Source organism: Elephas maximus, chromosome 1 (assembly GCF_024166365.1).
Source record: "Elephas maximus indicus isolate mEleMax1 chromosome 1, mEleMax1 primary haplotype, whole genome shotgun sequence".
Lineage (NCBI taxonomy): Eukaryota > Metazoa > Chordata > Mammalia > Proboscidea > Elephantidae > Elephas > Elephas maximus.
Window position 1 is genome coordinate 237,998,789 of NC_064819.1, and position 24,373 is coordinate 238,023,161.

Genomic DNA, 24,373 nt, shown 5'->3' on the forward strand with positions numbered 1-24,373 from the left:
TTATGTGAAACGAAATTTTAAATATTGAAAGGTATTCTCTCTTTTTAAAATAATTTTATTGTGCTAAATACATATAACAAAAATTTTGTGGTTTTAACCATTTTTTAGTGTACAAGTCAGTGATAATAAAAACCATCACCACTATCCATTTCCAAAAGTTTTTCATCACCTCGAAAAGAAACTAATTTTAAGCCAATTATGCCTTCTCTGTTTCTTTGGCTAATATTTTGTTTTTGTGCAAGGGGTAATGAGCATTTGGTCTATCTTCACTAACACCTATCATTGGCTATTTCCTCTTTTTCAATGACCCTGTACTCTTAAGCAATAACTCCCCGTTCTCCCCTGCCATCAGCCCCTGGTAACCACTAATGAAGTTTTATCTTTATGCATTTACCTATTCTAAATATTTCACATTAATGATATTATAATATTTGTCCTTTTGTCTGACTTATTTTACTTAGCATGTTTTCAAGGTTCACCCATGTCATAGCACATATCAGAACTTCATTTATCTTTATGGGTGAATAATATTCTATGGTATTAATATGTACATACCACATTTTGTATATTCATTCATCTGTTGAGGGGCACTTGGGTTGTTTCCACCTTTCGGCTATTGTGAATAATGCAGCAGTAAACATAAGTGTCCAAGTATCTGTCTGAGTACCTACTTTCATGTTTCATGGGGTACATACCCAACAGTAGAACTGCTGGGTCATATAATTCCACATTTTACGTTTTGAGGAATTATTCAACTGTTTTCCATAGCAGCTGCATCGTTTTACATTCCCACCAGCAATGAGGGCTCCAATTTCTCCATATCCTCACCAACACGTGTTACTTACCGTTTTTCTGATAATTGTCATCCTAGTGGGGATGAGGTAAGTATCTTATTGTGGATTCGATGTGTACTTCCCTGATGACTAATGGCTTGGAGCATTTTCTCATGAGCTTATTGGCCATTTGTATATCTTCTTTGGAGAAACATCTATTGAAGTCCTTTGCCCATTTTTAATTGGTTGTTTATCTTTTAATTGTGGAGTTGTAGAGATTATTTATCTATTATGGATATTAAATCCTTATCATATATGTAGTTTCCAAACATTTTCTATCATTCTCTAGGTTGTTTCTTCACTATTTTGAAAATGTCCTTTGATGCACAGTTTTCCAACTTTGACAAAGTCCAGTGTATCTATTTTTTTTCTTTTGTTGCTCATGCTTTTGGTATCATACCTAAGAATCCTCTGTCAAAAGCAATGTCTTGAAGCTTTACCCTTACTTTTTCTTACGGGAGTTTTATGGGTTTAGTTTTTATATTTAGGTCACTGATCTATTTTAATTTTTGTATATGATATAAGGAACGGGCCCAACTTCACTCTTTTGCATGCAGAGATTCAGTTGTCCCAACACTATATGTTGAAAAGATTATTCCTTCCCCATTGAATGGCACTCTTGCTGAAAATCAACTGAAAATCAATTGGCCATAAACAGATGGCTCTATTTCTAGACTGAAAATTCTGTTCCTTTGGTCTATATGTCTACCGTTATACCAGGACCACACTGTTTTGATTACTGAGGCTTTACAGTATGATTTTAAATCAGGACATGTGAGACCTCCTACTCTGTGTCTTTTTTCAAGTCTACTTTGGCTCTTCGGGGAAACTTGCTACTCCATATGAATTCGAGGATCAGCTTTTCCACTTCTGTGAAGAACGAGGTTGGAATTTTGACAGAGATTGCATTGGATCTGCAGATCTCTAGGTAGTACTGACATCTTAGCAATATTAAGTCTTCCAATCCATGAACATGAGATGTCTTCCCATTTATTTCCATTTTCTTTAACTTCTTTTGGCAATGTTTTATAGTTTCCAGTGTAAAGTCTTTCAGCTCCTTAGTTAAATTTATTCCTAGGTACTTTATTCTTTAGATATTATCATAAGTGGAGTTGTTCTCTTAATTTCCCTTTGTTTATTTCTATCTTTCTCTATAAATGTACAATTGTTGTTGTTAGGTGTCATCAAGTCGGTTCTGACTCACAGCGACCCTACATACGAGAGAACAAATCACTGCCTGGTCCTACAGCAAATACAAAGAAACATCAATGAAAACAAACTACTTTAAAAAATCCCATAACTCATAGCATTTTAATTAGTTAGAATCTCTCCTGAACCAAATTTTTACTTAAGATGTGTAATAATGACTTTGAATGCATAAACAATAGCTACCACTGGTAATAACTTTACAAATATTATAAAACACTGCTTCAGAAGTCAATCTAATCTGTACCAAAGCTCTAATATTTATTTGAATTAGTTTCATAATCACTACAAATATTTTTGATTATCTTATTTAATCTTTAAAATTATCACAATGCCCATCAACTTTGTTGCATTGCTATGGGCCCCTTAGTTAACTAACTAGCCAAACACTCTCAAAAATGATAAATTAAAGATACACTTTTTTGGTAATATGAACAAATAATAACAGAATTAATGAAATACATCAAATAACTCTTTGCAGATGAATTAATATGGACTCGATCCTTGTAGTTACCAGATGGTGGACTCAAGTTTATTTATAATTCAGAGCAAGGCATCCAGCACATTTTCTGGTTTCCTTTTAAAAAAAAGTATGTATTGAGTGAATGTGATTTTAGTATCTGACACAAAGTAATTTCAAGGAAAAGGAAAAAAAAAAAAAATCCCAAAATTAAGTTCTAAGCAACCATTTCAAGGATGTGTTGTTTTTTCTTACTCATGATATGTACTAGTAGTTAACACATCATTTATTAGTGTCTGACTTACTAAAACCTTCCAGTACTGCATGCTTCAGCAAACTAATTCATGCTCCACTAAGACCCACTGCATTATATATACTAGCACAGAAACAATCTGCCCCATAGGGTTTCCAGTGAGTGGCTGGTGGATTCGAACTGCCGAACTTTCGGTTAGCAGGCAAGTTCTTAACCACTATGCAACCAGCACTCCTTGATATATAACAGATGGTTTCTATGCTGGTATATATTAAACTGCACAAAAATGCTATCTCATCCACATTTTGGATTATTACATTGTAGGTTCAGGGGCATAGTTTAAATTCTAGTTATTCTACACACAAAATATCTAATAGTTTTATTTGAGTGAAAATTAAATCTCATTTCTAGAATCATGGAAAGGGAGAAAAACATGTAGTAACTGAAGTCTTTGGGCAAAATAGAAAACTATTCCTTAATTTTTGTTGTCATTGAAAAAATATTTAAGGCATCTGATGGTATCAATATTTTCATTATTAACTATTCAAAGTTTATAGGTACACTGATAATGATATGGTCTGCTAGTGAATATTTTAGACATAGAAATAATGATAAAAATTATCAGTCATAAAAGATGGCACTGCTATTCATAATTTTCAAATATTTGGATTCAGTCAACTACCCTCCTGAGAACCGAATAGCTTCCCTTTAGGAAATAAGTATTACAGTTATTTTTTTGCTTGGTTTTTTTAATCAATCCCTACATTTTATATAGTACTTTAATACAAAGGGATGATAAGCATAGTCATGCTGGCTTCCAACGTTCTCACTTCTTCATGCACCTTTTCCGATACCACCAACATTGTTAGCTAATAATTTTTTACATTAGAAGCCAAAAGGCTTCTAATTAGTATTACTATTATTATTATGACAGTCATAATAATTGTTTTGATAGCCATAATATTTATTATGATAGTCGTAATAATTCATGAATCCTCCTCCACACAACTGAAATACTGGAATGGCGTCAGGGGTATGGACATATGTTCTCTCTTAGAATGTTCTCACAAGAAATGCAAAGGGCTGAGCCTTCATCATGTCCTAATATTTCATAATTAGAAATTTTATATTCATATTTTGATATTTGTATAGATGTTTAGTAATCTGACTCTTAAAGGGTGCCAACTGGGCCTGCTAAATTTACTTTGCATAAAAATTAGAACAAAAATATAACATTTAGTGAAACAATTTATGAGCTAGATAATTTTCTTTCTTTCCTAAGATTTTCTCAAATAAAAGTCTGGTTGTTTGATGAAATCCTGCTTATAAGTTATAGTCTGCTCTGAGGGTTTACGGGCCTTAATGTTTTCTGAGGAAATTTTTATACCTTCCCTAAGTGAGTAAAACAGGTTATAAAGAAAATAAATGCAATCTCCAATTTCTAAACATAATTTGAAAATTGGTTGTTTAGAATTTAGGACCAGAGGTCAACCTTCAAAAGGCAATTTATCTCTCAACTACAGATAGAATTTTATGATTTGAAAAGAAATACAGCAGGTAAGCAATGAAAATAAACTGAAAATAATAACACTAAAAAAAAAAATTGAAATTCGGCCTTTGAGGACATCTGGTTCCCAAATTCCCACTCTCCATCAACACAACAAAGATGCTGATTCATTCTAACCCTCTTCTCCCCACGCTACCCTGACTTGGAAACGCCAACTTTGGACTCTGTGTAACCCCGCTGTCAGACTAATCAGGAGAAAGTAGTTACTCACAAATCTTTTCTCCTGTTTCTGTTAGACTGTGAACTCCTTAAAAAAGTAATAATCCCAGGACCTAAACAGTGCTTAGCCTACAGTTTGGTGACTAAATGAAAACACAAGGCACCTTGAGGAATTTACAAATATACATTATAGAATCCCTTACCTCAAGAACCTTTTGCATGAGTATGGGGAGATGAGGGAAACATAAAGTTGGCTCTGGGGTCAGGCATACTATGACAGTCATATGTTGTCACTGGTGTCCCAACAGTTCACTTGGAGGTCTGAAATCTAGTCCTACCTAATTTATTAACTCATTCATTCAAAAATACTTACAGAGCCCCTAGTACTTGTCAGGTGTGTTGCTGAGCAAGGGATACAAAAATAACTACAATACACACAGTCCATGCCCTCACGTTCTCACAGTTACTGGGCTGCAATGATCCATTAGCCTTCGCTTGGCTCAGTTTCACCTTCTGCAAAATAAACTGCACCTAATCTGAGCCATCTGTAACTGGGTGTGAATGTATGTGAAGTGCCTTAGAAATTAAAAATGCTACGCAATCACACAACACTCATGCATGACAATTATTACTGCAGTTTAACTGAAATAGGCCACTCACTTTCCTGATTTGTAGCTTTTTGCCTATGAGCACCCAGCAAAGAGTAACTGTTCTACAGAATACTGACTGAATGAGGGAAGACTAGTTTTTTGACAGCAGAAGGTCATCATTAAAAAGCATTTGCAAGCAGCAGCCATTCAAGGTGCAAGTGGTCTCTGTCTGCCTGAAGCAACAGAGGAAGAAGGAAAGTCAGGAAGAGGAGGAGGAAATGGAATGTGTGGCTAATAGCTTATGGCCTCCATGAATCACTGCCACCTTTGCCATGAGACCAGAAGAATTGGACGATGCCCAGCTACTGTTACTGAACACTTTGATCAAAGAAGGAATAAAAGAATTCTGATCGAAAGGGGGAAACACAGACCAGAATTTCAAATTCTCATGGACACTAGACTTCCTGGGGCCATGGAGACTAGATGAATCCCCAAAGCTATTCCCCTGAGATAACCTTAAAACTTAAACCAAAAATATCCTCTGAAGTCTTCTTAAAACCAAACAATTGTTTAGCTAGTAAAGAATGACTGCCTTGAGCAGTATGCTGTTTTAAGATCTGTCTATATGGGATCCAATTGACAATAGCAACTGAAAAGATTAGATAGGAATCTTCGGGGGCAGTGAGTTTGTTAATGAGGGAGGAACAGCTTGAAAAGGAGGGTGAGAACGGTTGTACGTGTACAAACGGTTGAATTGATACATGTTTCGTTGTGTGTATTTTCAACAACAAAAATAAAATAGATTATTAAAAAAAGAGCACTTACACACAGAAAACTAACCATCTTAAAAGCAATACAGTTTTGCAATCTAATTATCAATCTTTTACTCATTTTTATAAATTTGAATTTTCACACATCATCTTTCTTTCAGCAGAATACACCCTACATGATTTGCTGTTCCCACACTGAATCATTTCCATATAAGGCTAGTTTATGAGTGGTTACAAAAGTAAAATAAATATTTATTGAGTACCTATAATATGAATCTTATACATATTATAGGTACTCAATAAATTGAAAACCCTGGTGGCGTAGTGGTTAAGTGCTACGGATGCTAATCAAAAGGTCAGCAGTTCGAATCCACCAGGCGCTCCTTGGAAACTCTGTGAGGCAGTTCTACTCTGTCCTATAGGGTCGCTATGAGTCAGAATCGACTCGACGGCAGTGGGTGGTAGGTTTATAATAAGTATGGAGCAAATTATTTATTCCATCATGGTTTTCCTTCATTTTTTTTTTCAAATGCCAGAAAGCAAAACAATTTGGGTAAATTTGTCTCATTTTCAAAATACTATTGTCTAATACCTCTCCTCTACCACAGTTTCTGTTCTTCAGTCCACTCATGGAAATGGAAACACTCCCTGAAAATCCTCTCCAGCATTTTTTTTCCCCTCAAGAAGTTTATAATGAATGGATTTGGATGGAGAATAAGAGACAGTTGAGGAGAACATAAATTTAAAAATATACATGAAGAACAGAAAAAGAAAAAAAGAAGGGCAGGAGGGAAGGAGAAAAGACAAGAAAAGAAATGCTTCAGCTGACCACTACCCTTAATCTAAAAAAATAAAATAAAATACCTCAAGAGATATGCAACTGATTTTCTGGATTTTCAAAGAAGACTGGGCAATGTTTTTTTCATGATATTCACACAAAGTTAGTGCCAAACTCTGGTTTTTATATCATCCTCAAGGTCCATGCTACAGAATTTCACTGAACACAAAGTGGTATATAATGAGAGACATTTGATAAACTCCCTTGGAAGAGGAGGGAAAGAGCATCTTACTAGACCAGCTGGCAGAAGTATGGGTTCCTTTTGATGCCCTTCTACTGCAGATGGCTGCAGCCTGCCATGCGGCGGCTACCTGTGTGTCTGTCGTACGACTGAGTGGAAAGCCCAAGCCTGTGCCTCATTCAGCATGTCCTCGTTCACATCTCATCCAGGCTTCATCCCTCTACAGGGCCAATGCCCAAAACATCTCCTTAAAAGGACCACAGTTTTCTCCAGCATAACGAGGACTGGGTCAACAGGGACTTGGGAGACGTGGCATGGCACATGTAAATATTGCCAAAAATTCAAGTGTTACCTTGCAGTGTAACAGCAAACCGGCAAGAAGAATTTTCACTTTCTAAGACCTCTATTCACTTTCCTACTTGCAGATATCATATATTCTTATACATTCTGTCTCATTGTATAGCAGGTTGATATCTTCATCTTTAAGATGTACCCAGAGCAAGATTCAGCCACGCTTTTTAAAACACTGAACATCTCAAATTGTTTTCAGAAGTTTGACACTTGTTAATAGGTAATACAGTAAAAACTTCAAAAGCCAGAATGTGTGTAAGGCAGAAACTTGTCAGAGAAGGAAAACTCAAATATTTTCCAGTAAAACGAGCAACAGAAAAGTGGTCAGGCTGCACCCTGTCAAAGGCAGAAGACCTGGAAGACCTGGAAGGACAAAGCAGTCCTGCCGAGCTCTGGCTGTCGCGGGTTTTACTGCACATGCTATGCTAAGCTTTGCTCTTAATGTAAAGTCGTATGATTCTTTTGAGAAGAACATGCCTGTCTGATTTATTTGTATTTCTCCCTCTCCTGCTCTCTCTCTCAATTCACTCATGCGCACACACGCACACACATGCACGCAGTCATATATACGTGTACTTTAAAAACTATTTGGCACTTTGGTGGTAAAGCCCTCTTTAAAAGATGTTTAACCCTTTTTTATTATAGAAATTATGTAAGAAAATTAGAGAAACTTTAAAAACTACCCAGTGAAGAAAATCACCTACATCACTAGCAACAAAGCATTTTAATAATAATCATTTTTGTACTTTTCAGTATCTTTATTACACTAAACAAATTTTCCCAAGGAGATAGGATACATTTTTTTTACTTTACAAGAATAAAAAGTCCTTTATACAATCATATACATACAAAATTAATCATTGTAAAAACAATATTCACAGAAATACGAAGTCGTATTTGGCCAAATGTAAATCCATTTAACAACAAAATTAAAATTATACTACAAAATTAAAATAAAAGATATTAAACTATATTCAGTTAGGAGGGAAATTTATTTAACTTCACATCCCCTTTGAGTCTACATTTCTTTCTTCATATCTATAAGTGCTCCTTAAGCTGTCTCTGCGTTAAAAAATAAATGCCTTTTAGGGATTAAGAGAACAACAAGCAAAGGAAGCTTCCCTGTAGAAAGTTACTTGGCCGAAAAAAAAAAAAATTAAAGGTCTGAATGAAATATAACCAAAGCCCAAACCAAACCTATTGCCATTGAGTCAATTCTGATTCATAGTGACCCTACAGGACAGAGGTGAACTACCCCACAGAGTTTCCAAGGCTGTAATCTTGAAGGAAGCAGGCTGCCACATCTTTCTCCCATGGAGCAGCTGATGGGTTCTAACCACCAACCTTTCAGTTAGCAGCTGCACACTGTAACCAGTGCACCATTAGGGCTCCTTGACTGACATATAAGGATCCAAAAAACTAAAATTGTGTCTGTTCATTAATTATTTTTCTCATTTCTCTATAGTTTAGATTCCAGAGTTATCTTCTACTACTGTAAGCTCTAACGGTTGTAAATGTTCTTCCAGAGTTTGACTGTCAATAAGAAGTTCAATGCAAAGTCAACGGTATGCTCTCTGCAATATACATATAAAAATTATTTTAAGATGTCTTTTTCTAAATGTACTGTAATAATATAAATATCTCTTTGAAATGTAAACAGAGAGTATTTTTATAACCATTAAAAATGTTAAATAAAATCAAGTCAAATATTGACTTCTGCCTTTTTCAATGTGTTCGTGTCCAAACCCACTGCATTTTCAAGAATTATTTGCCAAGTTTTTTTTTTTTTTTTTTAAGTCACGGACCATTCTTCTGTATTTATTTAACTTCATTCTAGATTAATGTAGGCTATCGTTTAATACGATAGCCTACATTAATCTAGAATGAAGTTAAATAAATACAGAAGAAAAACTGGCAAAATTAAAATGTCATTTTGTATAGAATTTGTCTGCTTCATACTTTACTTTTTAGCACGTATTACGTGTCTTTTATTTTGCCACTATAAGCTAGAAAAATGTTGGTTTAAACATTCCATACTCAATCTGAATGAAATCTTACCTTCTGGTTTGTTGTTTTTCCTCTTCAGCCATTTTTCTACCGTCTCTGCGCTAACACTTTCAGATACAAATTCATCTAATACCTGGGGGTGAAGAGAAAGGTATGCCTTCACTTTTTCATCTGTCAAACCTGTAAGAGATTTGAAAAGAATAAAATTTACCGACATGACATCTTCATATACATGAAAGATACCATACAAATGACAATGTTAGGAGAAGAGTGTATTTGAAATACTGAACGTAAAGTTAGAACTTCAGCAGTGTTAAACTATGCATGTTACATCATGTTACACAGCCGTTTTCCAACAGTAAGTATCAACGTTACATTAGAACCAATGCCGTACTCCTATGCTGTGCAGTTAAGCTTACACAGTACTTAGATTTCTATTTGGAAATAGTTACCACAGATTTAATACTCAAAGCAAGCGAAACTCTAGTAATGGGAGAACACAGGAGAATCTAGACTTAGTACAGCAGAGGTGCTAAAAAAGAATAAACGCATAAGTAAATTATCTTTCCTTGATGGACAACACAAATTCTCCTTTTCTCAGGGGCACGAAACCCAAGGATACAACCAACGTGCACCTCAGAACAGCCTTGATATTTGTTCACTGATCTCCTAGGTATGTACTCAGCTTCGCTGATATATCTTTCATAGTCTAATAATAGCTGCTGCATACACATAGGATTGTTAAACGAAGTACTTTTACATGTTTTTGTATGAACATATAAAATTACAAGATTTCAAATTGAGCCTTCATATTGGTATGCTAATACATTAAATAACCCCAAGTCACAAACAAGCTACAAATGAGTACTACTCAGGGATGATCATTACTCAACACAGCTATTACAACTGTATCCTCTCTGTGAGTGTTTCAGCGGAACTACCCTCACCGGGGTTGCGGCAGCAAGTAAACCAACAAGGAACTTCCGGAAATTTAAGCTGTATTCAGAGATGTACATGCAACGACGGATATCACTGCTGAAAGCAGAGAATACCAGAAAGATGTTTACCTGTGTTTTACTGACTATGAAAAGGCATTGGACTGTGTGGATTATAACAAATTATGGATAACACCGCAAAAAATGAGAATTCCAGAACACTTAATTTTGCTCACAAGGAACCTGTACATAGACTAAGAGGCTGTCATTCAAACAGAACAAGGGGTACTGCACTCTTTAAAGCCAAGAAAGGTGTGCATGGGGGTTGTATCCTTTCATGATACTTATTTTATTTAATCTGTATGCTAAGCAAATAATCCGAGAAGCTGAACTATATGAAGAAGAACGTGGCATCAGGATTGGAGAAAGACTCACTGACAACCTGCATTATGCAGATGACACAACCTTGCTTGCTGAAAGCGAAGGGGCCTTAAAGCACTTACTGATGAGGATCAAAGACTAAAGCCTTTGGTATGGATTACACCTCAACGTAAAGAAAACAAAAATTCTCACAACTGGACCAGTAAGAATTATCATGACAAACAGAGAAAAGATTGACGTTGTCAAGGCTTTCATTTTACTTAGATCCACAACCAACACCCATAGAAGCAGTAATCAAGAGAAAAGACTTAGTTCAAAGAACTAATGGACCACAACTACCACAGCCTCCACCCGACTGAGTCCAGCACAACTAGATGGTGCCTGGCTACCACCAATGACTGCTCAGACAGGGATCACAATAGAGGGCCCTGGACAGAGCTGGAGAAAAATGTAGAATGAAATTCTAACTAACAAAAAAAAAAGGCCAGACTTACTGGCCTGCCAGAGACTGGACAGGAAAGCTGGTAACAGGAAACCCGAGGTCAAGAAGGGACAATGTTGACATCTCCTGGGGTTGTTAACCAATGTCATAAAACAATACGTATACTGTTTAATAAGAAGCTAGTTCTGTAAACCTTCATCAAAAGTACAATAAAAAAAAAATTAAAGGATGAATTGCATTGGGCAAATGTGCTGCAAAAGACCTCTTTAAAGTGTTAAAAAGCAAAGATGTCACTTTGAGGACTAAGGTGCACCTGACCCAAGCCATGGTGCTTTCAGTCACCTCATACGCGTGCGAAAGCTGGACAATGAATAAAGAAGAGGGAAGAAGATCTGACACCTCTGAATTGTGGTGTTGGTGAAGAATACTGAATATACCATGGAGGAATGAACAAATCTGTCTTGGAAGAAGTACAGCCAGAATGCTCATTAGAAGGGAGGATAGCGAGGCATCATCTCACCTACTTTGGACATGTTATCAGGAGGGATCAGTCCCTGGAGAAGGACATCATGCTTGGTAAAGTAGAGGGTCAATGAAAAAGAGGAAGACCCCCAATGAGCTGGACTGATGCAGTAGTTGCAACAATGGCTCAAACACAGCAACAACTGTGAGGATGGTGCAGGATCGGGCAGTGTTTCATTCGGTTGTACACAGGGTCACTATGAGCCTGAACTGACTTGACAGCACCTAACAACAACAACAACCTTCCTCGGGGACGGCTAGGTGATGAAAGCATCAGAATAAGGGACTTCAAGACACAGACAAGAAGGAAGCATATCTCGCATATTCCAGGGAGTGGGCTGCCTGTTTTCACAAACAGAGCACAGAATTCCTAAGTGTTAATTAAATCTGCTGGGAACGGAAGCCACAACTGTTATGATTCTAAAACAGAATGCATAATTGAGAAGGCAAAGGATTTCTTTCAACGAGTCAGTACTTAAACAGTCAATTTAAACATATATATAATATAGTTGTATTTGAGAGAAGTGAGACCCCTGTCTATGTTCACCCTAGAAAAGACCCCCCGGGAGTGTTAAATTCAACCTGAGACATTCTTCACAGCTCTACAGATGAGAGGCTCATTAAAATAGGAATGCTTTCCTGAGAGAACAAGTTATAATCCCCAGAAACAAAAGGCACAGGATGGTGAAGTAAGTCGCTAGCATGATTCACCTCCGAGAAGACACAAACGCAAATTTCATACTCTGATTATGGCCTCCATACCTGTGCATATTTAACACTTGATTCCTCCATAAAACTCCCTTCCATCACTTCCGTGACATACCACCAAACAGTTATTCCTTTCTCTGACTTTCTAACTGTTTTTCTGTTTTCTCTTCGATAATTCATGATGGTGACACCACCCAAATCTGAATTAGCAATCTTCATATATTTTTGATCTCTGGTCTGATCAGTGCAGCCAAGTCTTGGGGATGCTGCCTAGAATGTCCTTCCATCACCTCCAGCTCCATCTTGAGTCAAAATGAAAACAGTCATCTCCTTCTCATGTCTTCTCAAAGAGGCTTTCACTTCCAATTTTCTTTTTCAAGTTACCATTACTCTCCATTTACCCAGTAACCCAGGCTAAAAATAGAAAGCCATAACTGATTCATCCCTCCTTGTCCTCCATCTTGTTTCATTTTAGTGGATTATCATACAAGTCCTAATTGCCACTGATAAGACTTTTTCAATGACTTCTATTTCCATAATGAAGTCAGCTCTCTTGATCATTTTGTGCTTTCTAAGTTAAGTCTAACAATATCTTCCAACCTTCAATCCATTCTTTCCTTGTTCAGCCAACATTTATTAAGCATAAACTCTTGGGAAAACATGTCACTAAAGATACAAAAAAGAATCAGACACAGTCTCTGTCCTCAAAGAACTCACACTCTAGAAAAAAGAATCATTTAAACCACAATGAAACTTAGCATGTATCATAGTAAACATAAGAGGCAGTACAGGAACACAGCATACAAGGCAAATAACTACGTTCACGGCTTTATTTTTTCAAGAATATAACATTTAGCTAGACTTTAAAAAGTAAGTACAAGCTTTCCAAGGGAAGAAAGAAGACGGGATACTATGCCAAGAAAGTAACACACGCAAAGGTTCGGTCATGAGAAAGCTAGGTTTGACCAAAGAATGGTGATAAATTTGGTATGTTGGATGCACAGAGTATGAGAAAAGGAGCACCAAGGGCTGAAAGAGGAAAACTAGATTGGCACTGGGCTGTGACAGAATTTAGGTGTTATTTTTATGGTTGATATCTAGACTTGGGAGTCATCAGCATGTAGATGATCCATGAAATTAGGTGGTCATTCAGGCATGGTGCACACAGCAGGCACCAGGGAGGACCCAGACGCCCATGCTGGAGGGCATTCATAGATCTACTGTTGCCTTAAACAACACATTCACTACATCACTCCTCCTCCCAGAGGGATTTTACAGTACACCATGTCAAACCTTAAACCCTATACCTAACACAAAAACCATTCTGTCAACGACTTTCCAGTTCAACCCCCAATTGAGCTCTTTCTTCAAACTGCCCATGCATGCCTACTGCAGTAGGCACCATGTTCTTTCTTTTCCACGTCAACTATCCCAGTCCTGCCCATCATCTCATTTTGGACTCAATGTTAAGCTAAAATCCATCTACTCTACGAAGCCTTCTCTGATCATTTGACATCCAGTGATTTAACTTTTCTCTAAACTCTTATAGTGCTTATTAGGCTATACCAAACTATCTACTTGGCAACTGGCACAATACTTGACTATATTAATATTGTATGAACAATAATGATAACTAAAAATGTTTTAAGCACTCAACTATGCGTCAGACTTTGCTTAGTTTTAAGCACTTATATTTATCCCATGTAATCCTCCAATGTTATGTTTATCCCCATTTTATGAATGAGAAACTACGGCAGAGAGGGGTCAAGACATTCACCAATGTGAACAAGCTATGAGGTGGTAGATCCAACATGTCAATTCAGACAGTCTGACTCTAGAAATTAGACTGAATTACTATGCTAAATACTATACATAAGGTACTGTTTGCTAAATAACACATGTGCCCTGATTTTATTTCCAGCTGTATTCTGAGTTTCTTCACACTAAGGGACACTGCTTTATATTAAATTCTTAACATTAAATTCTTAGCTAGTGTTAATGTACTCATAATGTATTTAGCTTGAAGTTCATCCTGTATATCAAATTGCATCATGGAAAAGATATGACAGAATTAAAGTAAGTCAAATTGACAGTGAAACTATGCTGCTCATTAAAGAAAAATCAATATAAGATACTATCAATTTAATATAGAATTATATATGCTTTGTACAGTTTCATTTTATTGTGAATTGTTTTTCTTTTGGACAAATTAAAACAAGAGGCAATTGAATGGAAATGTTGTTGTTGTTAGGTGACGTCGAGTTGGTTCTGACTCATAGCAACCCTATGCGAAACAGAACAAAACACTGCCGGGTCCTGTGCCATCCTTACAATCGTTGTTACGCTTGACCTCGTTGCTGCAACCACTGTGTCAGTCCACCTCGTTGAAGGTCTACCTCTTTTCCACTGACCCTGTACTCTGCCAAGCATGATGTCCTTCTCCAGGGACTGATCCCTGGAAATAATGTCTTATATTTCTGGAAATATGGAAATAATGCCTTATATTTCTGGATAGTTTGAGAGCCAAAATGGTCAGACCAGGATCAAAGATGATCAAATATGTTTATGTACCATCTCCTTTAAAAACTGAATGCTTTATTTAACCATATTTCATTCAGCTAATGTTTCTATACGTTATATGAAAATTTAAAATGTATTAAAAAATTTGAAATGCAATATAAAAATCAAGCACTGTGTATCATATGTATATTCTGAAGAATTTTTAGAACTTGTCCCTTAGAAACAGACAAAATAGTTATATGATTCTAAAGTAATTATGGCCAAAATATTTACCAACTTTCACGACAATCATGACCAATGACAGTTTACGGAAATTTAAATTAAATCGACTTGACAGCAGCGGTTGGGTTTTGGGTAGTTTATTTTCAGGGTTTTTCTTTACCTAAGTACTAGATGCTGAAAGATCTGGATTGATTCCACTTTCGTTTATTTTTAAAAAGAAATTCTTAAAGAGAATCAGGATAAGAATATAACTTGTGTTTGTTTTGTCAGCACGGCAGTATAGCTTTGCCATCACCAACCAGTGTAACACTTTTCATATGAAAAAACCACTAACATAAATTAACAGACTCTAGTATTGATTAGTTTCTTTCCGGAATGGCCTAAGTTTTCACTGAAGTGGTAAGTGTGCAAAAGGGATAAAGTCCCAGATGTACAGAATATATTGAAAAGTTCAAGTAGGTGGATGTGAAAGAAAGGAAAGTAAGTCAATAATTCTAGTAAGATTGCAAAATAATCTTACGATCTAGTAAGATTGTAAAAGAACTGTAAAAGAAAGACCAACTAGAGAAAAAGAATAAAGTTGTTTAGAATAGCAAGAAATAATGTTAGAAAAAGAATATATTCATTGTGTGAATATATGTAATAAATGAAAAGTCAAAATCTAATGAGAGAAATTTACAAAAACAAACATGAAAATGCTAAAAATGCTCCACCAAAAATTCTGGCAAAAACACTTATTTTGCATAGGTTAGTCAAAACTGCCCCCACGTGTCTGTCAGCTTGTCGTACTGTGGGGACTGGCGTGTCGCTGTGATGCTGAATGCTATGCCATTGGTATTCAAACACCAGCAGCATGGCAGTTGGGTTTCGGCTGAGCGTCTAGATTCACACAGACTAAGAAGAAGGGCCCAGCAGTCTACTTCTGGAAAAACTTACCCAGTGAGAACATTATGAACATCAGTAGAACAATTTTTGATATAGTGCCAGAAGATGAGCCCTTTGGGTTGGAAGGCACTCAAAAGATGACTGAGGAAGAGCTGCCTCCTCAAAGTAGAGTGGACCTTAGTGATGTAGATGGAGTCAAGCTTTGGAGACCTTCATTTGCTGATGTGGCACAACTCAAAATAGATTTGGCACACTGAACACTAATGATGGAAGATCAGATGGGTTGTGGAATGACATCAAGGACATCAATCATACATGAAGAAAAGAAGAGGTCATTAAAGAGAGAGGAAAGAAAGAAAAGACCAAAACGGATGTCAGAAGAGACTCTGAAACTTGCTCTTGAATACGGAGTAGCTAAAGCGAAAGGAAGAAGTGATGAAGTGAAAAAGTTGAACAGATTTCAAAGGGTCACTCAAGAAGACAAAGTATTATAATGACATGCGAAAGACCTGGCGATAGAGAGCCAAAACGGTAGAACACGCTCCACATTTCCCAAGCTGAAAGAACTAAATAAAAAATTCAAGTCTCGAGTTGCAATATCGAAGGATTCTATGGGGAAAATTTTAAATGACTCAGGACGCATCAAAAGAAGATGGAAGGAATACACTGAGTCACTATACCAAAAAGAATTGGTCGACGTTCAACCACTTCAGGAGGAAGTATACGATCAGGAACCAATGGTACTGAAGGAGGAAGTCCAAGTTGCACTGAAGGCATTGGCAAAAAACAAAGCTCCAGGAATTGACAGAAAACCAATTGAAATGTTTCAACAAATGGATGCAGCGCTGGAAGTGCTCACTCGTCTATGCCAAGAAATTTGGAAGACAGCTACCCAGCTAACCGACTGGAAGAGATCTATGTTTATGCTTATTCCCAAGAAATGTGATCCTACTGAATGTGGAAATTACAGAACAATATCATTAATATCACATGCAAGCAAAATTTTGCTGAAGATCATTCAAAAGCAGCTGCAGCAGTGTATTGACAGGCAACTTGCAGAAATTCAAGCCAGATTCAGAAGAGGACCTGGAACCAGGGATATCATTGCTGATGTCGGATGGATCCTGGCTGAAAGCAGAGAATAACAGAAAGATGTTTACCTGTGTTTTATTGACTATGCTAAGGCATTCAACTGTGTGGATCATAACAAATTATGGATAACATTGAAAAGAATGGGAATTCCAGAACACTTAATTCCGCTCACGAGGAACCTGTGGATAGATCAAGAGGCAGTAATTCAAACAGAACAAGGGGATACTGCATGGTTTAAAGTTAGGAAATGTGTGCATCAGGGTTGTACTCTTCACCATACCTATTCAATCTGTATGCTGAGCAAATAATCCAAGAAGTTGGACTATATGAAGAAGAATGGGGCGTCAGGATTGGAGGAAGACTCATAAACAACCTGCCTTATGCAGATGACACAACCCTTGCTGAGAGTGAAAAGGACTTGAAGCACTAACTGATAAAGACCAAACACCACAGCCTTCAGTAAAGATTACACCTCAACATAAAGAAAACAAAAATCTTCACAACTGGACCAATAAGCAATTTCAAGATAAATGGAGAAAAGATTGAAGTTGTCAAGGATGTCATTTTACTTGGATCCACAATCAACACCTATGGAAGCAGCAGTCAAGAAATCAAATGATGCATTGCATTGGGCAAATCTGCAGCAAAGGATCTCTTTAAAGTGTTGAAAAGCGAAGCTGTCACCTTGAAAACTAAGGTAGGCCTGACCCAAGCCATGGTGTTTTCAATTGCCTTCTATGCATATGAAAGCTGGATGATAAATAAAGAAGACAGAAGAATGGATGCCTTTGAGTTATGGTGTTGGAGTAGAACACTGAACATACCATGGACTGCCAAAGGAATGAACAAATCTGTCTTGGAAGAAGTACAATTAAAATGCTCCTTAGAAGCAAGGATGGCAAGACTACGTCTCACATACTTTGGACATGTTGTCAGGAAAGATCAGTCCCTGGAGAAAAGTGGAGAGTCAGGAAAAAAGTGGAAGACACTGAATGAGATGGACTGACACAGTAGTGCAACAATGGGCTTAAGCATAACAACGATTGTGAGGATGGCACAGGACCAGGCAGTATTTTCTTCTGTTGTACACAGGATCACTGTGAGTTGGAACCAACTCGGTGGCACCTAACAACAACAACAGTCAAAACTAACTTTTTGAAGACCAACTGAGTTATAATTTAGTATGGTCTCTAAGTAAACTTCCGGACTAAAGAAAATCAGTTCCTGGATTTAAGCACATGGAGGAAAATGAGATGGCAAACCATCCGGGTTATAACTTCATTTAAAGGTCCCAATGGTATCACATGGTTTTATATTCCAAATGTCTCAAAAGATGTAAATATATATTTCACCCCAAATTACCACTTACATTTCTTGGTGACATAGTAGTTACAATCTCAATTGCAAAAGGTTGCCAATTTGAATCCACCAGCTGCTCCTTGGAAACCCTGTGAGGCAGTTCTGTTCTGTCCTATTCGGTTGCTTTGAGTTGGAATCAACTTGAAGGCAATGGGTTTGGTTTTGGGTTTTCAATACAATAGGAGTAGGCATTCCATCAAGGTGATTAAAAGGACAAGCCATGTTCTGTGTCCCCATTCCCCCTAGCAACATCTGTGTGAGGCTGGACATTTCACAAACCCTGTAACCCTTACCTCTTATTTGTATAATGGGAATAATAGTAGTATCAATCTCACAGGATCATTATAATAATCCAATGAGATAATCCATAGAACACATTTTTGTCTGGCACATATAATAATAGTACTAAAAAGCCACAGTTTATCTACGTGAAACCGTTTGTCAGAGGCTCAAATCACAACTTTATAACTTACCTTTTTTTTAACATGAAAACTACACATTTTCTAAGATTTCTATTTTTATTTTAGCATTTTATATATGGTCACTTTATTCAGCCATCAAAAGCCATATAGCCTTTTTTTTTTTCTAATATATCATCTAGCTTTACTTCCTGTTAACATTCTGTTTTGAAAAGGGTCTTTGGACCAAGGCAGGACCGATCCAGAATAGGACATTCGAGTATCAAGCATCCGTACTCTTGGAGAATGCCAAATGTACGGATAATGATATCAACTTTCTTTTGTTCTTTTCTTTCTTTCTTTCCTTTTCTTTTTTTAATGTTTCCATTATTTCTCATGGCCTGTATATTCTGCTCTTGTCAGTAAATGACTTGGTAGGGCTTCCCTGAGAACAAGCCTAATGAGAGTAGCGGGGTCAGACCAGAGATGTTTAGATGATCAGCACAAGCCAATATAAACATAATCTACGTCTGAAAAGGAAAGCTGAATGTGTGTGTTGCAGGCAGCAAAAACCAAGGGGGTAGTATAATGTGTTCCAGTATTAGGAAAAAAAAACCCAAACCCGTTGCCATCGAGTCAATTCTGACTCATAGTGACCCTATAGGACAGAGTAGAACTGCCCCATAGGGTTTCCAAGGAGCGCCTAATGGATTCCAACTGCCGACCTTTTGGTTAGCAGACATAGCTCTTAACCACTATGCATCCATTATTAGAGGCTGGTAGAATTTCTGGGAGGAGGGACCTCTTCAGGGTGGTTCCTGAGTCATTTTGACAAGAATGTGGTGGTTCTTGATGGTTCCTTTACGCTGCTGTAAGATGTTTTAGGTTCATCTTGCACACTTTCTACCCCATATCTTACTTCATTTTTCCTTAGGATCTCTGGTTCCTTTTAGTGAGAGGTGGTATTTCAATTCGAGCAACAAGAGAATTCAAAGATTACATAAATTAGTCATTGGTTTCATTACACAATACACACACAACAGTACTTGAGTACTGTAAACATATATGGTGTTTTTTTTTTTTCTTCAGAATATAGTCCACTGGAAATGTACAATCAAATTACTATGCTTTCAAGTCACTTGGAACAGTCGTCTCTCTCTGGTTATACCACCACTGGATACACGCTTAGGTTCACTTCAGATGTATTTTTAAACGCGTCTTTTTGACAAATTCTTGTTCTAATAATGGGATCTACATGCTGAAGCATTCTTTATTTCTGAAGTTTTATCTTCTTAACATTTATAAAAAATTGTTTTATAAAATCACTTTCACATCAGAGGCTAAAGAACTATTTTTCTCATCTTGAGGAATATTTTCAAATCAGTCATCATAGGTACTAAAGGTTCTACTGTTAGAAATAAGAAACGACAACTTTCGAAATATTAATTCTACCATCTAAATTTGTGTAGAAAAATCCCAATACGGAGAGCCAACCACACATAGCAAGGGTCGAGGACACTTCCCCATTTGGATCTGAGTTCTGCTGCCAAAGCTCGCACACCCACAGTGCTCTTAGGTTACCCTAACCCAGGACTCCTTGGCCTTGAAAGAATTCTTTCCTTCCAAATCAGCTGTCTATTATCAATGCCCTACACCTCCCCCAACACAGAAAGGGGGGAAAAAAGACGAAAAGCCCATTGTTGCACTATAGCTGATCTCAGCTAAGTTAGAAGAAACCATGTATTTTTAAATGTTAACGTACACATGACTAATAATATTTTCTCTGATTTATCAGAATAATTGCCTCAATTTTACAATTTTCTCCGTGTTCAGTTCTGGTGTCAGCAATAAATGTATCATTCTCAGCTTCTTAAAGTCTTAGTCCAGCTTTAAGATTGTTACCAAAAAGAAAAAAAAAAAAAAAAAACCTCTAAAAAAGTGTTTCACTCTATTAAATATCTCACTATAATAGTTCAATTGTCAAAGAACAGCCTCCACTGGGAAAGACGAGATGCCTCTCATGGGGGAGCAACTGCAAATGGTTAGCTCGGAGAACACAAGATTCTTGGGGGACATAAACAAAAAAGCCATTGCTGTCAAGTAGATTCTGACTAATAGGGTTTCCAAGAAGCGGTTGGTGGATTTGAACTGCCAACCTTTCGGTTAGCAGCTGAGCTCTTAACCACTGCACCACCTGGGCTTCTTACTACTGTTGAATCAGAATGCTATTAAGTAAAAAGGTTGAGTTTTTTGTTCGTTCTGGTTTTGTTTTTGTTTTCCATGTATGAACGCAGGGGGCAGGATAGATTTAACATTTTAGGAAGTCAGATAACAATTCAACTTCAGGCAGAATTTTTTAGAACGAAGCTTCTAAAAATGGATGAGGCTCCCACAGCAGTGGGGCAGTCAGAGAGAGATTTGTATCAACCACCTCCCTACGACTGAAAGGTTCAAGGAGAGGAGAGTCCAATGGACTTCACAGACCCTTCACAGGCAGAGCTCTCATAACATTTTCAGATTCCTAGGAGACAGATGTAGATACCAAAACACAATTTTAAAATTCTTATTAGTTTCAACAGCAAAGGTGCACCAGAAGTATACTTTCTAAATGTATAGTAATATAAACAAATCATTTTAGCTCCTTAATAACAAAATCTGTCCAGTTAAAACAAAACAAAAAGTACCTCAGATCATAGCAAGCAGTGCTGGACTATAATACTGCTCAATGGTGTGTACTTGCTAAGTTTCATATATTCTTCTAGATTGTGTATCATTGTTCTTCCAGGTCACAAATATACACAACGTGTTTGTGTATACATGCATATATACCTTAGATTATAAACTGAAAAGTAACTCTGATGGTGCAGTGGTTAAAGTACTTGGCTGCCAACCAAAAGTGCCCACCAGCCACTCCACAGGAGAAACATGTGGTCTTCTACTTCCATGAAGATTACAGCCTTGGAAACCCTATGGGGCAGTTCTGCTCTGTCCTATAGAGTCACTAACAAATTGAAAAATCTGACAGCTAAATTCCAGGCTTTGATAAGGGGTGAGAGGGGGAGAAATCTTTGGAACAGACAATCCCCTAGAGTCACAAGGCTAGCCCTGAAAACAAATCTAATTTGATGATGAAATTAGAGGGGTCAGTAGAAAGGACCCCACCGTACCCCATGTTCCCTTCATTTATTCCCTCAAACGTGCTAAGCCCTTTCCCCTTTCTTGTTCCTCATAGCTATTTTCCCTGACTTTTCTCCACTCTTCACCCAGCTAAGTGAGACCTTTAGTCATTTTAAAATCCATTTCCTTAGAGACACCTTCACTAACCCCACACTCTAAATCCAGTGCCCTGTTCTTATGCCATCACTGTACCTGTTCTTATGCTTCAAGGCACCCATAACAAGTCAAAATCTCCTTGTCTCAGGCTAGGTTCTCTAGAGAAGCAATACCAGTAAAGTGTATAGATGTATATAGAGAGATTTATATCAAGAAAATGGCTCATGCAATTGTAGAGGCTGGAACGTCCCAAGTCCACGGACCAGGATAGAGGCTTCTCTCCATTCACCTAGCCACAGAGGCTGGCGAGCCAAAGATCCGCAGGTCGGAGAGCAGGGGTCCCGCTCTCAGGCTATGAAGATCAACGAATCCCAAGGTCTGCAGATAAGCTGGTAGCTCAAGTCCCAAGAGTCAGAGGTCAGATGAACAGGAGGCAGCCACAGGATCCAGACTGAGCAAAAAGCCAGAATGTCTGCTTATATTCGGATGCAGGCCACACCTCCAAGGAAACTGCCTTTCAATTGATTGGCTACTTCAATCACGGGAGTGGTCACATATAAACACTGAGAATCACGGCCCAGTCAAGTTGACCCACAGTCTTAGCCATCACACTCCTGTTTTATTGAGTATGTTCTTATTAAACATTAGCCTCCCCAGCTAGACAGTAAACTCCATGAGGACAGCAACAGTCTATCTCACGCTCCCCTCTACACAGGCACATGCCTGGCGCTGGGCAGGGCACCATTAACACAGCAACTCCACATCACTATGCCTAGAAAGGCCTCTGGTAAGCGTGGCCCTTGGTTGGCCCCTGGGAACTTGCTTCTCGGAATGCTCCTAATCGACAGTTAGCTGACAGTTTGTACAAACACTATCGTCTACACTAAACAGTCTGGAATTTGGGTATGTGCTAGGCCGAGGCTACCTAGGTGACCAGTCACCATAAAAACCCTTGGCAGTGAGTCTCTACTGAGCTTCCCTGGCAGACGACACTTGACCGTGCATTGTCACAACTGTGTGACACCATGGGAGAGGACTCCTGGAGCCCCCACCTGCTTTCCTCCAGGCTGCCCCACATGTCTTTTTCCTTTGCTGATCCACCTTTGCATCTTTTTGCTGTAACAAGCCTAAGCCGTGAGTACTACACTGCCCTGCATCCTCCCAGTGGATCACCAAACTCAGGGGTAGTCTTGGGGGCCCACAGCACCGGGACCATAATCGTTAGGTGAATTAATCCATAAACATTATTTGTCTTGTGGGAGCTCAGAGAAGAATAGGAAGGGGGCGACGTAGATGTTAGTGCTAAAATATCTTCCCAGATTCTATAAGATCAGCACTACACCTTCCAGCAATCCAAGTCCTAAAGCAAGTGCCCAAGCAAAGACCCCTCCTCCTCTCAGGAGACCCTGCTCCTCCACGCAAACTCTCAGTTCTCCCTGAGCCCAGACGAGAATCTTTTCTTTCTCTCACTTTTACCTTCGGTTTCTTCTTTTCGCCCGGAAAGAGTAAATTAGTGTTACTTTACATTCCGAACAGCACTTTTCTATTCTGACATCCCTCGTTCCTCCTATAAAACAGCACCAGTCCTAGGAATCTGCCCCTATGTGTGCTGGTTCACTCTTCCTATCAGAGTTTTGCCCCACAGTGTGCTGGGGGACATGAGTGTACGATACCAGGATTTATACAGCAGTTCCTTCTCGCCATTTATCAAATAAGGCGGAGGATTCATGGTGATGAAATTCATCTCCTTCTTGGTTTTTTTTTTTTTAAAGTAAAGTCCTTTATGTGCAAGGAACAGAGGTTATCACATGACAGATGTTAACAGAGTTCAATGTCATCAAAGCAGCTCTATGAAAGCAATATATGGGTAAGAGGCCCTTCTGCCCTGAGTTAAACACCATAGCCACAGATACCATTCTTTGTAACCAAAGAGGGAAAATGATGCGAAGTAAAAACAAATGCCTTATAAAGACTATCCCTGCCTCCCATACATATATATTATCTAAATAGTTTCTTTCCATCCAGGCATATTCCTACTGAAAGGAGATTTGCCTGTGACCTAGAAAGCAGTCCTTTAAGGAACCCCAATTTAACATGCTGCCAGGATTCTGACCTACATAATTTCTTACTTATTCCACGTGAATTAACAGCCTGAGGGGGACCTCAGCTGCAGAGACGACTTTTTTCCCAAAATTCATAACCTGCATTTACCAGAAGGTAAATCTTACACTGCTATATTTCTAAACCCAAATGAAATTAATTACTTGTTTCCCCCTGGCTGAGGGCGTCAAAGAAAGTTTCTTTAAACGAGAAAGCCAACTACAAACGTGAGCTGCTTCAAGTGATAGGATGAAGATGAAAACAAAGATTTTTGGGTGGAACTATTAGGAGTAAGCCTAAGTGCACCAACCTTCACCCACT

The 24,373-nt window shown here is 38.0% G+C and overlaps 1 protein-coding gene across 7 annotated transcripts in view; it reads right to left on the reverse strand.

The window, feature by feature from the left end:
* PDE10A (phosphodiesterase 10A) overlaps positions 1 to 24,373 on the reverse strand; it is a 745,035-nt gene that overhangs the window by 214,764 nt on the left and 505,898 nt on the right. For all 7 annotated transcript variants that reach the window (XM_049905162.1, XM_049905144.1, XM_049905169.1 and 4 more), the window contains one exon: positions 9,267 to 9,395. In XM_049905162.1, the coding sequence (XP_049761119.1) occupies positions 9,267 to 9,395 (129 nt within the window). The remainder of the gene's footprint in view (positions 1 to 9,266; positions 9,396 to 24,373) is intronic.